This window comes from Nilaparvata lugens, chromosome 5 (genome assembly GCF_014356525.2).
Source record: "Nilaparvata lugens isolate BPH chromosome 5, ASM1435652v1, whole genome shotgun sequence".
Lineage (NCBI taxonomy): Eukaryota > Metazoa > Arthropoda > Insecta > Hemiptera > Delphacidae > Nilaparvata > Nilaparvata lugens.
The window spans coordinates 2,019,848-2,037,082 of NC_052508.1; the positions used below are offsets into that span (position 1 = coordinate 2,019,848).

Genomic DNA, 17,235 nt, shown 5'->3' on the forward strand with positions numbered 1-17,235 from the left:
GCAATAGTGAAACAAGTTAATAAAACTTGATGATGATGGAATATATTTATTGTGATAATCATCATGAAAGAATTTGAGAGTATCTTCTGGCTAGACAGTAACAGTAGTTGAATTTGTATGTGGATTGAAAAGATTATAGGAATCTTATTACTTTGATGCTGAATAATCATTTTCGTCCGAATGATCTCTTCTCTATTTTCAGATAATCAATCATGGATGAGATATGTTGAAAATAAACTTACCTTTAATTTAATGCTTGAAAATAAAATAGATTGTTCCAGGTCATCTTGCTCTTTCTAATCCCTAGCATCAGTTTTATATTATAGAAAAAACGCTTTAATGAATGTGCTCTCTGAAATTCATGTCAACATACCACGATTAATAATGAGTCGAAAAACATCAATGACAACAGATTAGTGACAAAAACCCGCGATAGAATTTGTTTGAGCGATATCATATAAATGTATTACAACAAAGAACATGTGTTTTGAGTGACACAATCATCCTTTGTCGTCGAGAATGAACGCTGTTGCACAATTTAGCACAAAACGTGCATTGAAACAAAACAGAGTTGTTGTATCCATCAATAGTACATGAACTCCCGTCCACACAGAACAATATCAAAAGCGGTCGAAATTAGTGTGAGTTGTTGCACATATATATGAGAGCAGCAGTGTTCATCTGAGCCGGTCTTCAGTAATAGAGATACAGAAATGAGGGGATACAGTGACGTACAGATATATAGACAGTGATAGATATAGCCTACATCGATTACTCGAGTGATCACCTCTACTAATTGATAAGCACCAATGCACGTAGTGCATAGAGGCTTGACCCGATTAGATATGGCATTTGGCGAAGGCAACTAGCATTTCCAGACGTGACTGAGACATCCTCCGGAATAAATAATTATGTCGGTCCATTATATTAGCTCATCCTCTCACTGTAACTGGGTGCCCGATAACCTTGAACAAGCGTTAACTACGATGATGTCTAGATAGCGCATCTACGACAAACAGAATTATAATGTAGTTGACATGAGGTATTTGATGTGTGCCGGGTACATGTGATGAGTGATTTCATTACTGTCATGTCATTCGATTATTAGTGATGCTGTTACACGGCGCTGGAGTAGTACGAGTGGTAACCCCCCCCCTCTCACAACAGCATCAACTCAATCCCTCTATTCACTTGGATCTGATCGATTGATTCTGGAGAAGTGGTAACTCCAGTAAACCTCAGCGATAGAATCACAATAATGATTTGATGATTACGACATTCAATTGGAAAATATAACGAGGTGCAAAATTGAAAATTATACTGTGGTTTTCAAGGGTAATTTTGATACGAACTATTCTTATGGATAATTATGTATGACTTGCCAGATGCGTCTGTATTCTGATGATAGAAGAAATTAATATTATAATCATAATCAGTTATTATACATGTTATAGGCCATTTTAGAATAGCATTGACAATATTATTGTCATACATAAAATTCACACAATAATCACAGATATAATCAAATTAGAATAATAAAGTTCATATCTATTCTAATTAACAGTTGGATTTCTATTTCTCAGCCCTCTCTAGATTTCAGTCATAATGTTTTTAATGCACACTTTTTGAATTGATTCCGATGCAATAAAATCATGATGCATGATTATGAATTATGATAAAAACCTATTTCTAATTTTCTCCTCAAAACCAAATTGATAAAGGAAAGGGCTAGTACAATAAATAGTTCTGAGGCCATTGAAAATGAACTAGGCAATTTAGAAACCTCTTATGACTTCACGTTTATTTTTAGGACTACTGAATGTATTAAAAAACAATGGATAATATAACCAGGTAGGATAGAAGTGTATTTGATATAATGTATTGTGTTTACACTTATGGTTCTTGAAAATGGTTCTTGAAGAGTTGGATTTAGTTGTGCTGTGATGAAATAGAAGGGTACTTGATTTATGTATTGTGTTTCAATTCTTATGACTTGCTATGAATTTACTTTAATTTGTTAATTTAACACTAATATTAACACTATACAGTGTACACTCTGCTGTTTTGTACTGAATAATTTAGTGATATGGTTGTTAGATATCTATGCTTGAAAGTGCTTATGAAACAAGGGTTGAAATTATTGTGTTTCAACTCTTCTAATCTTCTATAATGTCTATTCTTTTAACTGAACATCGCTATTTACTTTACATCTAGTACACTTTGGTAGTTCAATACTCATATAATATAGAATCTTCTGTATTGAAATGGGTAATTCCAGTATTATGGTAGTTTGATATCTGAGCTTGGAAGTGCTGACGAAACAAAACCTTTTTTGAACAAATTTTCAATCAAATATCGTGAATAGTAGGGTCTGTAAGTCTTTTTTTCATTACGAATTATTTCATGATTATGTATTTTCATCATCGTTGGAAAAATAGATGAAATGTATAATATTATTAGATGATAAGGTATGAATGTAATGTTCAAACAGAGATGACAGAAATAATCATAATATTAAAATAATAAATTTAAATTCAATCAAATAATAATATTTACTCACTTTATGGTTCAAAGTAGAATAGAATGATAAATTAGTATGATGTACTTTTTATTCCTAGAATAACAGAAAGTTCTGAAATGCTGAATATGATATTCGTTCTATATTTACAGAAATATTCATAATTCTACGAAGCAGAATCACTCTGTAAACACATTTCAGTGTCACATACATCAGCCAGTACAAATAACATTCCAGAATTGTTATTCAACTTGGTTGAAAATGAATAAACGATACGCTCCACTTTGATGTAGCACGAAACTATTCTGTTAACTGAACATCGTTATTTGTTTTTAATTTCAGCGGCGGCGGCAAAGATTATTCTGGAACTGCGCTCCACCGGTGTCATCTGAAAATGATGAGACTACCACTGGTGCTATATGGCACACGCATCCATGAGCCATGAGCCATGAGCCTACTACATCAGCCTAAACAAACAACGCCGAACGATTTAAGTTGTGGCGCTTATGAATGATGACACAGTCGCCTCCTCACTCACTCCTCCAACCCACTCGCTCGTCGTTAATGGAAATTGCAGGTCGCGGAAAGTCGCTACTGGAAAGTGCCACATGAATAGTTGGTGTTGGTTTGGCGAGCTTCAATTAAATTTCTCTCCTACTCACTTTCTCACTCGCCCCTCCTGCTACATACCTACAAGTACTATTTCCCTCTTTCACTTCGCACTCCCAACGCAAAACCATGAAATGCATACCGCGAAATTACTTTCATTCAGGCACCATAGCAATGCCACATAACGTTGGTCAGATTGAATTTTGCAAATAATTATACCGAAACTATTTGAACGTTATTTTCCCACGCATCATGGTGGATGAAACTACGTCCCACGTAGGTATTGGTAGAAAATGTTTGAGTGAATTATAATAAGTTCCGATGTATCAATTATTTTCCCACAATCATCATGTACGTCCTACATAAGGATCGGTAAACATTGAATCGATTATGATGAGTTTCAATTAGTTCTTGTTTTAATATTATTCAGTCTATACTACATGCTGTTATCGAATATGTTGTTAAAGTGGTCGAAGGGTTGTTGAAATAAATAAATTCATTATGAGCTTCTGATCCTTTTTGGTAACCTATGAAGTATTGAGTACACATTAGTTTATTGAAAATATGAATTGAAATGTGATACTTGATAGATTTAGAATGAATTACAGGGTAGAATCCCAAAAAACAAGTGTATGTTTTAAATAAAAGATTTAAAGAGTTTTTCCAAGAAAATTCTTCTTGGTTCAGTTGTAAGATTTAACCAAATATTGTAATTATTGTCTTTTACATTGAAATTATTAATATGTTATTGAAATATTATATTTTGATTATGTTATTAGTGTGATGAATCTTTCAAATAGATCTCATGAAGAGAGAGAAAAATTGTGATTACCTTTTAAAATGAAAGAATTTGCTAAAGGAATAGTTAGCGACCGAGCGATAAAGCTTACTTATCAATAACTGTATATTAGATAAGAGTACCGAATAAATAATATTGAGTTTCAATGGAAAAGTATCAAAGAAACATTATTGAAAGCAGCAAATAAAGTTTGTGGCCAAAGAAAAGTGGGGCAATTCAAAAGAAGGACGAAATGGTGGTCAGAGGAAGTTAAACAGAAGGTCAAGGACAAAAAGAAGGCTTTCCGAAGATACACTGGGTCTGGAAGAAATGAAGATTGGCTGAAATACATAGAGTGCAGGAATCAAGCAAAGAGGGCTGTCAAAGATTCAAAGAAGAAGGCATGGGAGGAGTTTGGGAAAGAAATAGATGAAAACTATAGAAATAATGTGAAAAATTTTGGACAGTTTGCAAAAGTCTGCGAGGAAAGTTTGGAAAGCAGGCAAGGTCTATTAAGAATAAGGAAGGTCAGCTGGTGACAACCACTCAAGATGTGCTTGAAACATGGAGAAGATTTTTTGAAGACAAGTTCAATGAAGATAGGGTGGTGCAAGAAGTGAATTTGGAGTTGGATGACAATGCTCATGAAGTACATCAGATGGATGCTGGAATAACAAAGGATGAGGTGAGGGAGGCTGTTCAAAGGTTAAAGAATGGGAAAGCAGCAGGAATTGATAATATTCAAGCTGAATATTTGAAGAAAGGGGGTGAATGTCTCTTAGATAGACTCACTGAGTTATTGCAGCAGGTTTGGGAACAAGGTACAATTCCAAAAGAATGGGAACAAAATATTATAGTTCCACTCCACAAAAAGGAAATACCACTGATTGTGAAAACTACCGAGCAGTTTGCTTATCTTCAGTGGTATGTAAAGTGTACACTCGAATATTAGAGAAAAGACTGCGAAGTGTGGTGGAAGAACAGCTAGAGGAGGAACAGTGTGCATTTAGGCCTGGCAGGCAGACGCAAGACCACATCTTCTCAATAAGATCGATCTGCTCAAAATCTATTGAAAAAGGCAAGCAAGTATATCTGGCGTTCCTGGACCTGAGAGCCGCATTTGATACAGTATCAAAAGAAGCCTTATGGGAGACATTGGCTGCTAAGAATGTGCCACAAAAATTACAGCGTGCTATTAAAAGTGTCTTCAATAATGTCACTGCAGTGGTTAGAACGTGTGGACAGATATCAGGACCTCTGCAAATGAGAAGGGGGATAAAACAGGGGGACAGCTTGAGTCCACTATTATTCACCATGGTAATGGATGAAATCCATAAAATCTGCAAACGAAGAACGGGGAGAATGACAGTCGGACACTGGAATTTAAGGCCCATTTTCGCTCAAGCTCTACTGTTCGCGGACGATATAGTTCTGATTGCTGACTCGGAAAGGAAACTAAAAGCAGCTGTAATCGAATGGAATGAAGAGATCAAGAGAAAAGGTATGGAACTGAATATCAATAAGAGCAAGGTGATGGTGGTGAATGGAACTGAAGGTGAGAGAGTGATAATGGAAGTGGAGGGGCGGCAGATGGAACAAGTAAAATCATACGAGTACCTTGGCACCATTATAAATGAAGATGGAAAACTGGATGAAGAACTGAGAAACAGAATCAACAAGGCTAGCCGGGCTTACTATGGTACCAAAGACTGTATTTTCGGGAAAAAAGAAGTGGGTACTATGGTGAAGAATAGGGTCTATAAAAGTATAATAGAGCCTATAGTTCTGTATGCGGTGGAAAGTTGGCCCATGAAGACACAGCATATGAGTAGAGTAAGGGCAGTGGCAATGAAGTGCCATAGAAGAACGGCTGGGAGGACGTTGAGAGACAGAGTAAGGAGTGACCGCATCAGGGAGGAAATTGGAATGAAAGATGTAAAAGAAGTTATCGACAGAAAGCAATTAGGATATTGGGGTCACGTACAGAGGATGGACGATGAGAGGAAGGTGAAACAGTACGCAAATGTGGTTGTAGGAGGCAGACGGAAGAGAGGACGTCCCCGGTACTCGTATGATGAACACATTAGAAGATTGGGAGAGGAGAGAGGAAGACTGTGGGGCAGATGAGGAGGCTGGCTGCGGATCGCGACACCTGGAGGCGGTTGTCCGAGGCTACCCCGACGCTGTGAGGCACACCGGGGCAGAGAGAAAGAAGAAGATTAATATTTGATAATGTTTTGATAGTGTTTTACAGTTTCCAAGTGTGTTCTAAATTTAATGTTCTAAGAATTTTATGAATTTTATGTGGATCTTTTCTTAAAATATTAATTGTCATTTATGATTAACTTCTGAGACATATCTATGATAATTTTCAATGATTGCTCTTTTGAAATTAGAGTCCTTTAAGCTTCTTATGATTCAATCTAAAACGTTTTCAAATGTAGAGCATACAGAGTAGGTTATTACCGAATTATCTATATCATCGATAACTTTCTAAATTTAGTAATTTTATTTTCGGTTTTCATGATGTAACTTCTTTGTTTTATTAATTGTTGAATTTAACTGTAAGAGGTGACAATATAGTTGATACCTTCTCTCTATTTCGTTGTCTCTCTTGTCATTTCTGGTTTCCCGTTCTCTAGCACTAGGTATGTTTATCAAGCATCCCTTTTATTAAGTTATATTGTGTGTGCTTCTAAATTCTAAATTCAAAATTAACTTTCTAAATTCATAGCACGGCACAGATCTCTTCTCTATTTTCAGATAATCAATCATGGATGAGATATGTTGAAAATGAACTTACCTTTAATTTAATGCTTGAAAATAAAATAGATTGTTCCAGGTCATCTTGCTCTTTCTAATCCCAAGCATCAGTTTTATATTATAGAAAAAACGCTTTAATGAATGTGCTCTCTGAAATTCATGTCAACATACCACGATTAATAATGAGTCGAAAACATCAATGACAACAGATTAGTGACAAAAACCCGCGATAGAATTTGTTTGAGCGATATCATATAAATGTATTACAACAAAGAACATGTGTTTTGAGTGACACAATCATCCTTTGTCGTCGAGAATGAACGCTGTTGCACAATTTAGCACAAAACGTGCATTGAAACAAAACAGAGTTGTTGTATCCATCAATAGTACATGAACTCCCGTCCACACAGAACAATATCAAAAGCGGTCGAAATTAGTGTGAGTTGTTGCACATATATATGAGAGCAGCAGTGTTCATCTGAGCCGGTCTTCAGTAATAGAGATACAGAAATGAAGGGATACAGTGACGTACAGATATATAGACAGTGATAGATATAGCCTACATCGATTACTCGAGTGATCACCTCTACTAATTGATAAGCACCAATGCACGTAGTGCATAGAGGCTTGACCCGATTAGATATGGCATTTGGCGAAGGCAACTAGCATTTCCAGACGTGACTGAGACATCCTCCGGAATAAATAATTATGTCGGTCCATTATATTAGCTCATCCTCTCACTGTAACTGGGTGCCCGATAACCTTGAACAAGCGTTAACTACGATGATGTCTAGATAGCGCATCTACGACAAACAGAATTATAATGTAGTTGACATGAGGTATTTGATGTGTGCCGGGTACATGTGATGAGTGATTTCATTACTGTCATGTCATTCGATTATTAGTGATGCTGTTACACGGCGCTGGAGTAGTACGAGTGGTAACCCCCCCCCCTCTCACAACAGCATCAACTCAATCCCCCTATTCACTTGGATCTGATCGATTGATTCTGGAGAAGTGGTAACTCCAGTAAACCTCAGCGATAGAATCACAATAATGATTTGATGATTACGACATTCAATTGGAAAATATAACGAGGTGCAAAATTGAAAATTATACTGTGGTTTTCAAGGGTAATTTTGATACGAACTATTCTTATGGATAATTATGTATGACTTGCCAGTTGCGTCTGTATTCTGATGATAGAAGAAATTAATATTATAATCATAATCAGTTATTATACATGTTATAGGCCATTTTAGAATAGCATTGACAATATTATTGTCATACATAAAATTCACACAATAATCACAGATATAATCAAATTAGAATAATAAAGTTCATATCTATTCTAATTAACAGTTGGATTTCTATTTCTCAGCCCTCTCTAGATTTCAGTCATAATGTTTTTAATGCACACTTTTTGAATTGATTCCGATGCAATAAAATCATGATGCATGATTATGAATTATGATAAAAACCTATTTCTAATTTTCTCCTCAAAACCAAATTGATAAAGGAAAGGGCTAGTACAATAAATAGTTCTGAGGCCATTGAAAATGAACTAGGCAATTTAGAAACCTCTTATGACTTCACGTTTATTTTTAGGACTACTGAATGTATTAAAAAACAATGGATAATATAACCAGGTAGAATAGAAGTGTATTTGATATAATGTATTGTGTTTACACTTATGGTTCTTGAAAATGGTTCTTGAAGAGTTGGATTTAGTTGTGCTGTGATGAAATAGAAGGGTACTTGATTTATGTATTGTGTTTCAATTCTTATGACTTGCTATGAATTTACTATAATTTGTTAATTTAACACTAATATTAACACTATACAGTGTACACTCTGCTGTTTTGTACTGAATAATTTAGTGATATGGTTGTTAGATATCTATGCTTGAAAGTGCTTATGAAACAAGGGTTGAAATTATTGTGTTTCAACTCTTCTAATCTTCTATAATGTCTATTCTTTTAACTGAACATCGCTATTTACTTTACATCTAGTACACTTTGGTAGTTCAATACTCATATAATATAGAATCTTCTGTATTGAAATGGGTAATTCCAGTATTATGGTAGTTTGATATCTGAGCTTGAAAGTGCTGACGAAACAAAACCTTTTTTGAACAAATTTTCAATCAAATATCGTGAATGGTAGGGTCTGTAAGTCTTTTTTTCATTACGAATTATTTCATGATTATGTATTTTCATCATCGTTGGAAAAATAGATGAAATGTATAATATTATTAGATGATAAGGTATGAATGTAATGTTCAAACAGAGATGACAGAAATAATCATAATAAATTTAAATTCAATCAAATAATAATATTTACTCACTTTATGGTTCAAAGTAGAATAGAATGATAAATTAGCATGATGTACTTTTTATTCCTAGAATAACAGAAAGTTCTGAAATGCTGAATATGATATTCGTTCTATATTTACAGAAATATTCATAATTCTACGAAGCAGAATCACTCTGTAAACACATTTCAGTGTCACATACATCAGCCAGTACAAATAACATTCCAGAATTGTTATTCAACTTGGTTGAAAATGAATAAACGATACGCTCCACTTTGATGTAGCACGAAACTATTCTGTTAACTGAACATCGTTATTTGTTTTTAATTTCAGCGGCGGCGGCAAAGATTATTCTGGAACTGCGCTCCACCGGTGTCATCTGAAAATGATGAGACTACCACTGGTGCTATATGGCACACGCATCCATGAGCCATGAGCCATGAGCCTACTACATCAGCCTAAACAAACAACGCCGAACGATTTAAGTTGTGGCGCTTATGAATGATGACACAGTCGCCTCCTCACTCACTCCTCCAACCCACTCGCTCGTCGTTAATGGAAATTGCAGGTCGCGGAAAGTCGCTACTGGAAAGTGCCACATGAATAGTTGGTGTTGGTTTGGCGAGCTTCAATTAAATTTCTCTCCTACTCACTTTCTCACTCACCCCTCCTGCTACATACCTACAAGTACTATTTCCCTCTTTCACTTCGCACTCCCAACGCAAAACCATGAAATGCATACCGCGAAATTACTTTCATTCAGGCACCATAGCAATGCCACATAACGTTGGTCAGATTGAATTTTGCAAATAATTATAGCGAAACTATTTGAACGTTATTTTCCCACGCATCATGGTGGATGAAACTACGTCCCACGTAGGTATTGGTAGAAAATGTTTGAGTGAATTATAATAAGTTCCGATGTATCAATTATTTTCCCACAATCATCATGTACGTCCTACATAAGGATCGGTAAACATTGAATCGATTATGATGAGTTTCAATTAGTTCTTGTTTTAATATTATTCAGTCTATACTACATGCTGTTATCGAATATGTTGTTAAAGTGGTCGAAGGGTTGTTGAAATAAATAAATTCATTATGAGCTTCTGATCCTTTTTGGTAACCTATGAAGTATTGAGTACACATTAGTTTATTGAAAATATGAATTGAAATGTGATACTTGATAGATTTAGAATGAATTACAGGGTAGAATCCCAAAAAACAAGTGTATGTTTTAAATAAAAGATTTAAAGAGTTTTTCCAAGAAAATTCTTCTTGGTTCAGTTGTAAGATTTAACCAAATATTGTAATTATTGTCTTTTACATTGAAATTATTAAATATGTTATTGAAATATTATATTTTGATTATGTTATATAGTGTGATGAATCTTTCAAATAGATCTCATGAAGAGAGAGAAAAATTGTGATTACCTTTTAAAATGAAAGAATTTGCTAAAGGAATAGTTAGCGACCGAGCGATAAAGCTTACTTATCAATAACTGTATATTAGATAAGAGTACCGTTCTGTACTGAATATTTTTCTAGGAAAATTATTCAATAAAATCATAATTATTTTGCGAATAAAGCACAAATTATTTATGAATCGCTCACTGATTTTGAGGTTACACTTTGTTTACTATCGATCAGATGTTTTTAAAACAGTTCGAACGCAGCTGACTGATTCAAAGCATTGTCAAATATCATGCCGGTTTTCATGCAAGGTAAAATATCATCCCTAAAAATTATAAAACTATCAATAAAGGATCAAGAATTTCAAATAAAAAAAAAATAAATGTATGTATTATTGTTGAAATTATTTATTATTTAAGAAATTGTATTATGCGTCAGGTCTTATTGTAACTAAATAGGTCATAGCATGAAATTCTATTATTGATAAAATGGCAGAAATTAATTATAATAATCTCAAACCTAATAAAAATTGTACAAGAATATTAATTTATTAATAATTTAATTCAACTGAACCACATGGTAATTAAATCTCTTTGGTAGGTCTAAACCAATCACAGTGCATAGAAATAGCACCAAGACGGTGATCGTTTGAAAGCAACACACGTTAATCTATTATCAGACACCAACCCTGCCTTATCAGTTACACTAGCACATGTACATTGTATGAGAGGAACTATGTCTATAAGATTAAGCAGTTTTAAGAATTACATAAATTAAATTATTATTGTAATTAAAGGAATTGTATTCTACTGCTTGCCACTGACGTCATGTTTACGTCACAAGCGTTCTACCAATGGCAAATTTTTATGCAAATTATTACATTGAGATTCCGAGAAGCAAGGTCTAGCCTAAAAGCTTAGAGAAAAGAGAAGCACTTCCCTTTTGAAATCCTTACCGTGTAGATCTCTTTTTATAGTTACCAAAGACCTATTTGTAAAATTTCTTGTTCGATTTTTAAATGTTTTATTTGTGAGCCGATATTTTAGGCCAATCTATTTGTTATTTATAAATTTCTGTTTTCATCAATCGATAAATTTTAAAAGCTTAAAGTAAACTATCCCTTAATTAATTCGGTGAAGGAGATATTTAAATTAAAATTCCCCACGTGCTGAAACCGAAGCCTGGATTGCCGCCGATCAAACGATTTTTTTGATCTAAAGAAGAAAACCACGACGACCAAGGAATTTCACGTGAGTTATAAGTCATAAGGGGCCCCAATCTACGCTTCGAAAAATACTTCAGTGCAGAAAAACATAAATTTTCTTCGTTGAATTATTGGCCACGCCGACAAGCGCTTTTAGTTATTAAGAGCCTAAAATTTATTCATATTTAATTCCTAAGAATTTGTAGTTGATTAACTATCCTCCGCTGCCTGAACCACGACCCCGAACATTTTAAAATATTTTATAATTCATTCTTTCACTATTTTTTCAAAACCGTTCAATTTTATCAATTGTAAAATTCTGTTGAATCACGCATGGTATCATGCAAGCACAAGAACATCTTTAACTCCTTCTGTTAATGCTAAATTATTATCAACCTGTAAATCAAATCCTGAATCTGCACTGTATGATTACATATTTTATTGTAATATATTTCAGTTTTGTTAATTCGCTTTCTGAGTTCGATTATTTCTTAAGCCTGTCAATTATTGTTTCTGATACGTTCTATATCATCAAGAACCGATCGAATACGATCATTGAAATAATTGAATTAAGCTGGATATTGGAACAGGTCTAAGTGGATGTAGCGAGTGGGGTCAGATCAAGATATTTATTCTTTGTCCTTACCTGCTCATATATCAGCTTTTATCTGTTACCTACCTCGACTTAGGAGCGAACACATCAATTGCACAGCAGTGGCAGCCATAGATCATATAAATTCCTACAATAGAGCTTAAACCCGACAAGACTCTGATCTCGAAATATATTCTGAACGATATTTGGTTCAAATACCGTATTTTAATCCTTCAGAACTTATTAGAGACGCAGTCCCGTAAATTATCTACCTCGGGATTTTTGCTCGACCTGTATGATTTTGTATGCTCATTCTTCACAGGTAATAATTTTAAGGTATCCGTATTCAGTGTTTAGCGATCGCTACACTACTTATAAAAAAATTTTCATCATTATACAATTTGTCATTAGAGGAATCAAGGGTGAGCGAGCGTTTAGGCCTCCCGCGATTCCGACAATTGTATTGAGTCTTGTAGTGAGTCAATCAGTCTGGTGTTCACTCAGCGTCCACGCACGCAATTACAAATTCATAGCCGCTACACCATTGACTTAGTACAAGATTCACCCTACATGTGTTGTCCTATCCTTGGAGGTGAGAGTGACTCCCCCAGGAAGAGCTCCACATGATTTGGCGCCCAACGTGGGGCATTTAAATATAGCACTACATGATTTGGCAAATCTCTCTACGTATGTGAGGCGAGTAAAATACAGCTTTACAATAGGTAATTATCATTACCTATACTTCCACAACAGTAAGGTAGAAGTATACAGTGCTGCAATCCTCAATAACAGTATAATTTATAGTAGTGCACTGTAATGTAAATTAAAGTGAAATTTGATACTTGAAAGATTTTAGAATGGATTACAGAGTAGAATCCCAAAATCAAGTGTATGTTATGAATTAATGATTTGAAGTTTTTCAAGAAAATTCTTCTTATTGTTGATAATTTAAACCACTGCTATTCGCATATGACGGCGAGGGGAGCGTAAAACATCAACCAGCGGTTAAATGGTTGAAATAGTCGCTGTTGCCGTCGCAGTGGTGAGCACAATGCTCTCATATAATAGCTCGTCAAATATCAAACTATAAATTCTATAAAACACTTATTGAAATGGGCTGCTTTTAGAACCGAAACTAGTTGTTCAACTATTTTAAGTTTTTTAATAAATAAAGGGTGCTACAAGTTTTATTTTGTTTTATAAATTCTATGTTTAAAGACAAAAATATTTAACGGTCGGTCATGGTAGAATAAAGAATTCGAAATTGGGGGATGGGAGGAATCAATGATTAGTAGAATGGAGTGAAGTGTGAAAATGATAATCGAGGAGTGCCATGACGACAGTCTGAAGAATTAAGCCGCTTGCAGAGGAAGTTTTCAAAGTTTTGCAATGGTGACGAGCGTTTGGTTTGTAGAGCTCGACTCTTATTCTCGAACTTTCATCGAATATTCAATTCATCCTCTCAAGTTTTGTTTTATTGATAAGTTTTCTCAGAGATATCGTCAGCAGCAGTATTGCCCTTAACAAAACTTTCAGGAGCGGAAACAATAAGAGTGGTGGCACCAGTCCAATAAAATCAATCAAATTTTAGTGATATTTCCGACTCTAGTCAGCAAAATATGAAATATATTCAGAAAAAGTTGGTAAAAAATATAATAATCACAGATTGCAATCCGTTGAACTTACAACATGAAAACTATCTAGGTTTTTACCTACTTTAACTGCATAATATGTTGTATTCAAGTTAATGTTCAAATCAATTTCTCTTCTCAACAATGAGCAGTAAAGAGCTTTCTTCAGGAACCTAGTAGCGAATTATGTGGGAGTCTGTCAAACTTTTGAACAAACCATTTTGAATGTGTTTTGTACAAACTATGTAGTGCAGTTGATAAGTCCAATATAAAAAATTCTTACTTCAATTTCAGAGTAGTTTTGGATGACAGTTTATCAAGGCATATCAATCGTTGTGAAAGTTTTGCCACATTCTTCAACATGTTTGAGTATTTTTGTGTTAAAATTTTCTTTCTAGTTTGAAGATATAAAAATAGTTTTCAAACCTGTTTATTGAATGTCAGCGATGATAGCCTAAATGGACCTACTGCTAGTTCCAAAACCATTGATAAAGTACCTGAAAAAAAAGATTCTGTTTCATCATTCTGTATTGATATTATTTTTCATATCTTTGCTTGGAAGATAATAATAGAAATCATGATCTACATCAATAGGTTTGACTGTCATATTTTTTATCTTCAATAAGTTCAAGACAATTGATGGAGCGAGAATATCATCTTACTCTTTTCGACTCGTGGGCCTACAGCCAACATTCTGTACGTTTATTATTACTTTGAAAATCACGGATTGAAATAGATAAACCATTCAATCATTATCTGTTTTGGGTCTGTCTTTGACATAGATCCAATTTTCCGGTGTGCTATGTGTTAAGGGGAGAGAATAATCGATCAATTTTGAAGAGTTCGCTTCAAAGTCATGGAATCATAGGGAAAAGGCAGGTTTTTTTATAGATCAGAACAATGAATGCTTTATTATTTTGAACAAACAGTAATAGTATAACTACTGTGGAAGAAGTAAAGTAGAAACTGGAATAGCAGGATCGAAAAACTATGAGGGAAGGTTGCAGAGATGAATGATGATGAATTCGGATTCAGTTGAATATGGAATGTGAGCTTCCCGGGGCGAAAAAGCTCTTGATAAGAATGGCTGCTGGAGCCACGAATTCGAGATAACTCGCTGGAGCGTGTGGATACCGCGCATTTCTCCAAGACGAAAGAAAAGCTCTGCTCAGTCAGGTTATGATCGGAATGCCTGTCAATTCCATCATTTCCATCCACTTTCTATGATGACTTCTCCAGAGAAAAACTCCGAAAATAAACAGAATTTTCCTAATACCTACGGATCTTCCCTCTAGATCATCAACAATAATAAATTCCGAATAATTGTATTATTGCAATTGATTAAAGTGTTTCTAAGAACTGAGAAAATCCTTCATTAAATCCGGCTAGAAGTTGGAAACACTTCCATCGCATAAACTTTTGATGCACTTACAAAATTGATGATGAAGTAAGATACTTTTTATGGATAAATCTCATAGTCACATTGGAGAAGTCGGATAGAATTTCAATCGCATCATGGATAATTGGAATATTAACTGCAGCTCGGAACGATTTTTTCAATAAATAGGCTGTAGTGAGATGGACTCCAAATTATTTTAAGCATTTCTCATGTATAACATCAATGCTCTTCATTTAACTCATGCTGACACTTCGAAGTGACTCTCACTATTCAATCAAATCTATGAGATGATCATTTTACAAAAAATGTGTTATATTACTCAACATTAAATTATATCACAGTACATAATTCTAGGTTTGACAAAATTTATAATGGAAATGTGGGTTTGATTAACGAGTTTGACACTCAATTGCATAGGGAATGATGTTGATACTTTTCATTCTGTAATTTCAGATGAAAATTTTTAATATATTTAATAAATGATGTGAGATAAATAATTTTTGTCTATAATTTGGGAACACTAAGGCATTTTTCCGAGAGTCATCTTGACCCTACTACCATCTTGAACTAGTGTGTATTGGATGGCTATAGGTGGATTGAAACAGCCATTAAGAGTCCCCTCACATGATCTCATTCCGCGCAGGTATAATAATTGATGGAATCCCGCAACTATAATCCCTGGAATCGAGATAGTTCAGAAGTAGGGCAATTGGCATTATTACTGCGATGTTCTGCAAACTAATAAATTGTCTGAAAGCGTTCATTACAGCTAACTGGTATTATTCCAATCAGGAATGGCTGCTAACGGAGCTCTGTTGTAGTTCTCATATTTCAAGGCGCTAGTTATAAACTCTAGTTCCGAACGAAACTGCGATCTGGAGGCGAGATCCCACCTTTCAACAATAAATTTGAGTAGAAATAAAATCCCGATATTATGCTGATTCCATGATAACCGTTATAGTATCGTTACGGAAAGAAGTTGAGTTGAACCTTCATTATCATTACTGCACCGGGAGTTTCAAATGGTATGGGTTTTTCTCGATACAAGTAGAGGAATTAGAGCAATTATGAAGTTCTCATACCTCAAGCTAATTCAAGAAAAAGTTTTACAACTAGGTCGGTCATTGAAAAAGAATCAAAGATGTGGGTTCATCTGGAGCTTGTGGGTTATATCTGAACTATACAACATACAAACCACACAAAGAAAATTTTATAATCCAGTAGTATAATTTTACAGCTTGAAACTGAACTACAGCTTAACGATACGTTATATCGTTGGAAGTATAAATTCACATCAATCTACATTCTATCTACTTGAATGAAAAATGAATCTCAATTTGAAAGAAACCTAGAACTCAGTTAACCAAACTTACTTGAAACTTCGAGAGAGAAATGTATAGATATGCTATCAGCTCTTAGAACCTGTTACTGTATAGGAATGATCTTATTTTATTTCCGGATAATAATATTCCATGCCAAGTCGATTAATCTATAATATAATATCCATATTTTATCATATTCTATATTCATGAGAGCTGCTTCTCTAATCTAATCAATTGGGCTTACAAAATTGAACAATAAAAATCGTCATTGTGTCATACGTGTATTTTATTCAATTATTCAAAATTACACAACTTTCAGAGAATAAGTACAGGCTTAGGCTCAAAACGGTTCAAATTCCATGAACTATAGCCTACACACAAATATTTACAATTTACAAAACAACAAATTAATATAATTATTGAATCAGAATCTTGGCTTTCGACACAGACTGACTTCAGTCAATCTGATAGTCAACCAGTTTCCGGAAAACAACAAATTTTTCTTTCTCTTCTCACCTTCACATTAGAAAATATCTTCATTATGTTAGATGAAGGTAATTTCTATGAAATACAAATAGCAAGTGAGAACCATACTTGCGACAAATTTGAACAAAATTTCAACCAATTATGTGCTTGTACAAGTAGTAGAAATTTATACATGGATTTCAGAAGTTAATTACGTGTGATGAAGG

At 34.4% G+C, this 17,235-nt stretch overlaps 2 protein-coding genes across 5 annotated transcripts in view; one reads left to right on the forward strand and one right to left on the reverse strand.

The window, feature by feature from the left end:
- Nucleotides 1–17,235, reverse strand: part of LOC111051765 (tyrosine-protein phosphatase Lar-like) — a 560,641-nt gene that overhangs the window by 409,542 nt on the left and 133,864 nt on the right. The gene's annotated exons all lie outside the window — the stretch shown is intronic.
- On the forward strand, nucleotides 4,743–6,032 carry LOC111060407 (retrovirus-related Pol polyprotein from type-1 retrotransposable element R2). The gene has a single exon (XM_022348067.2). The coding sequence runs from the start codon at nucleotides 4,743–4,745 to the stop codon at nucleotides 6,030–6,032; it is 1,290 nt and encodes a 429-aa protein (XP_022203759.2).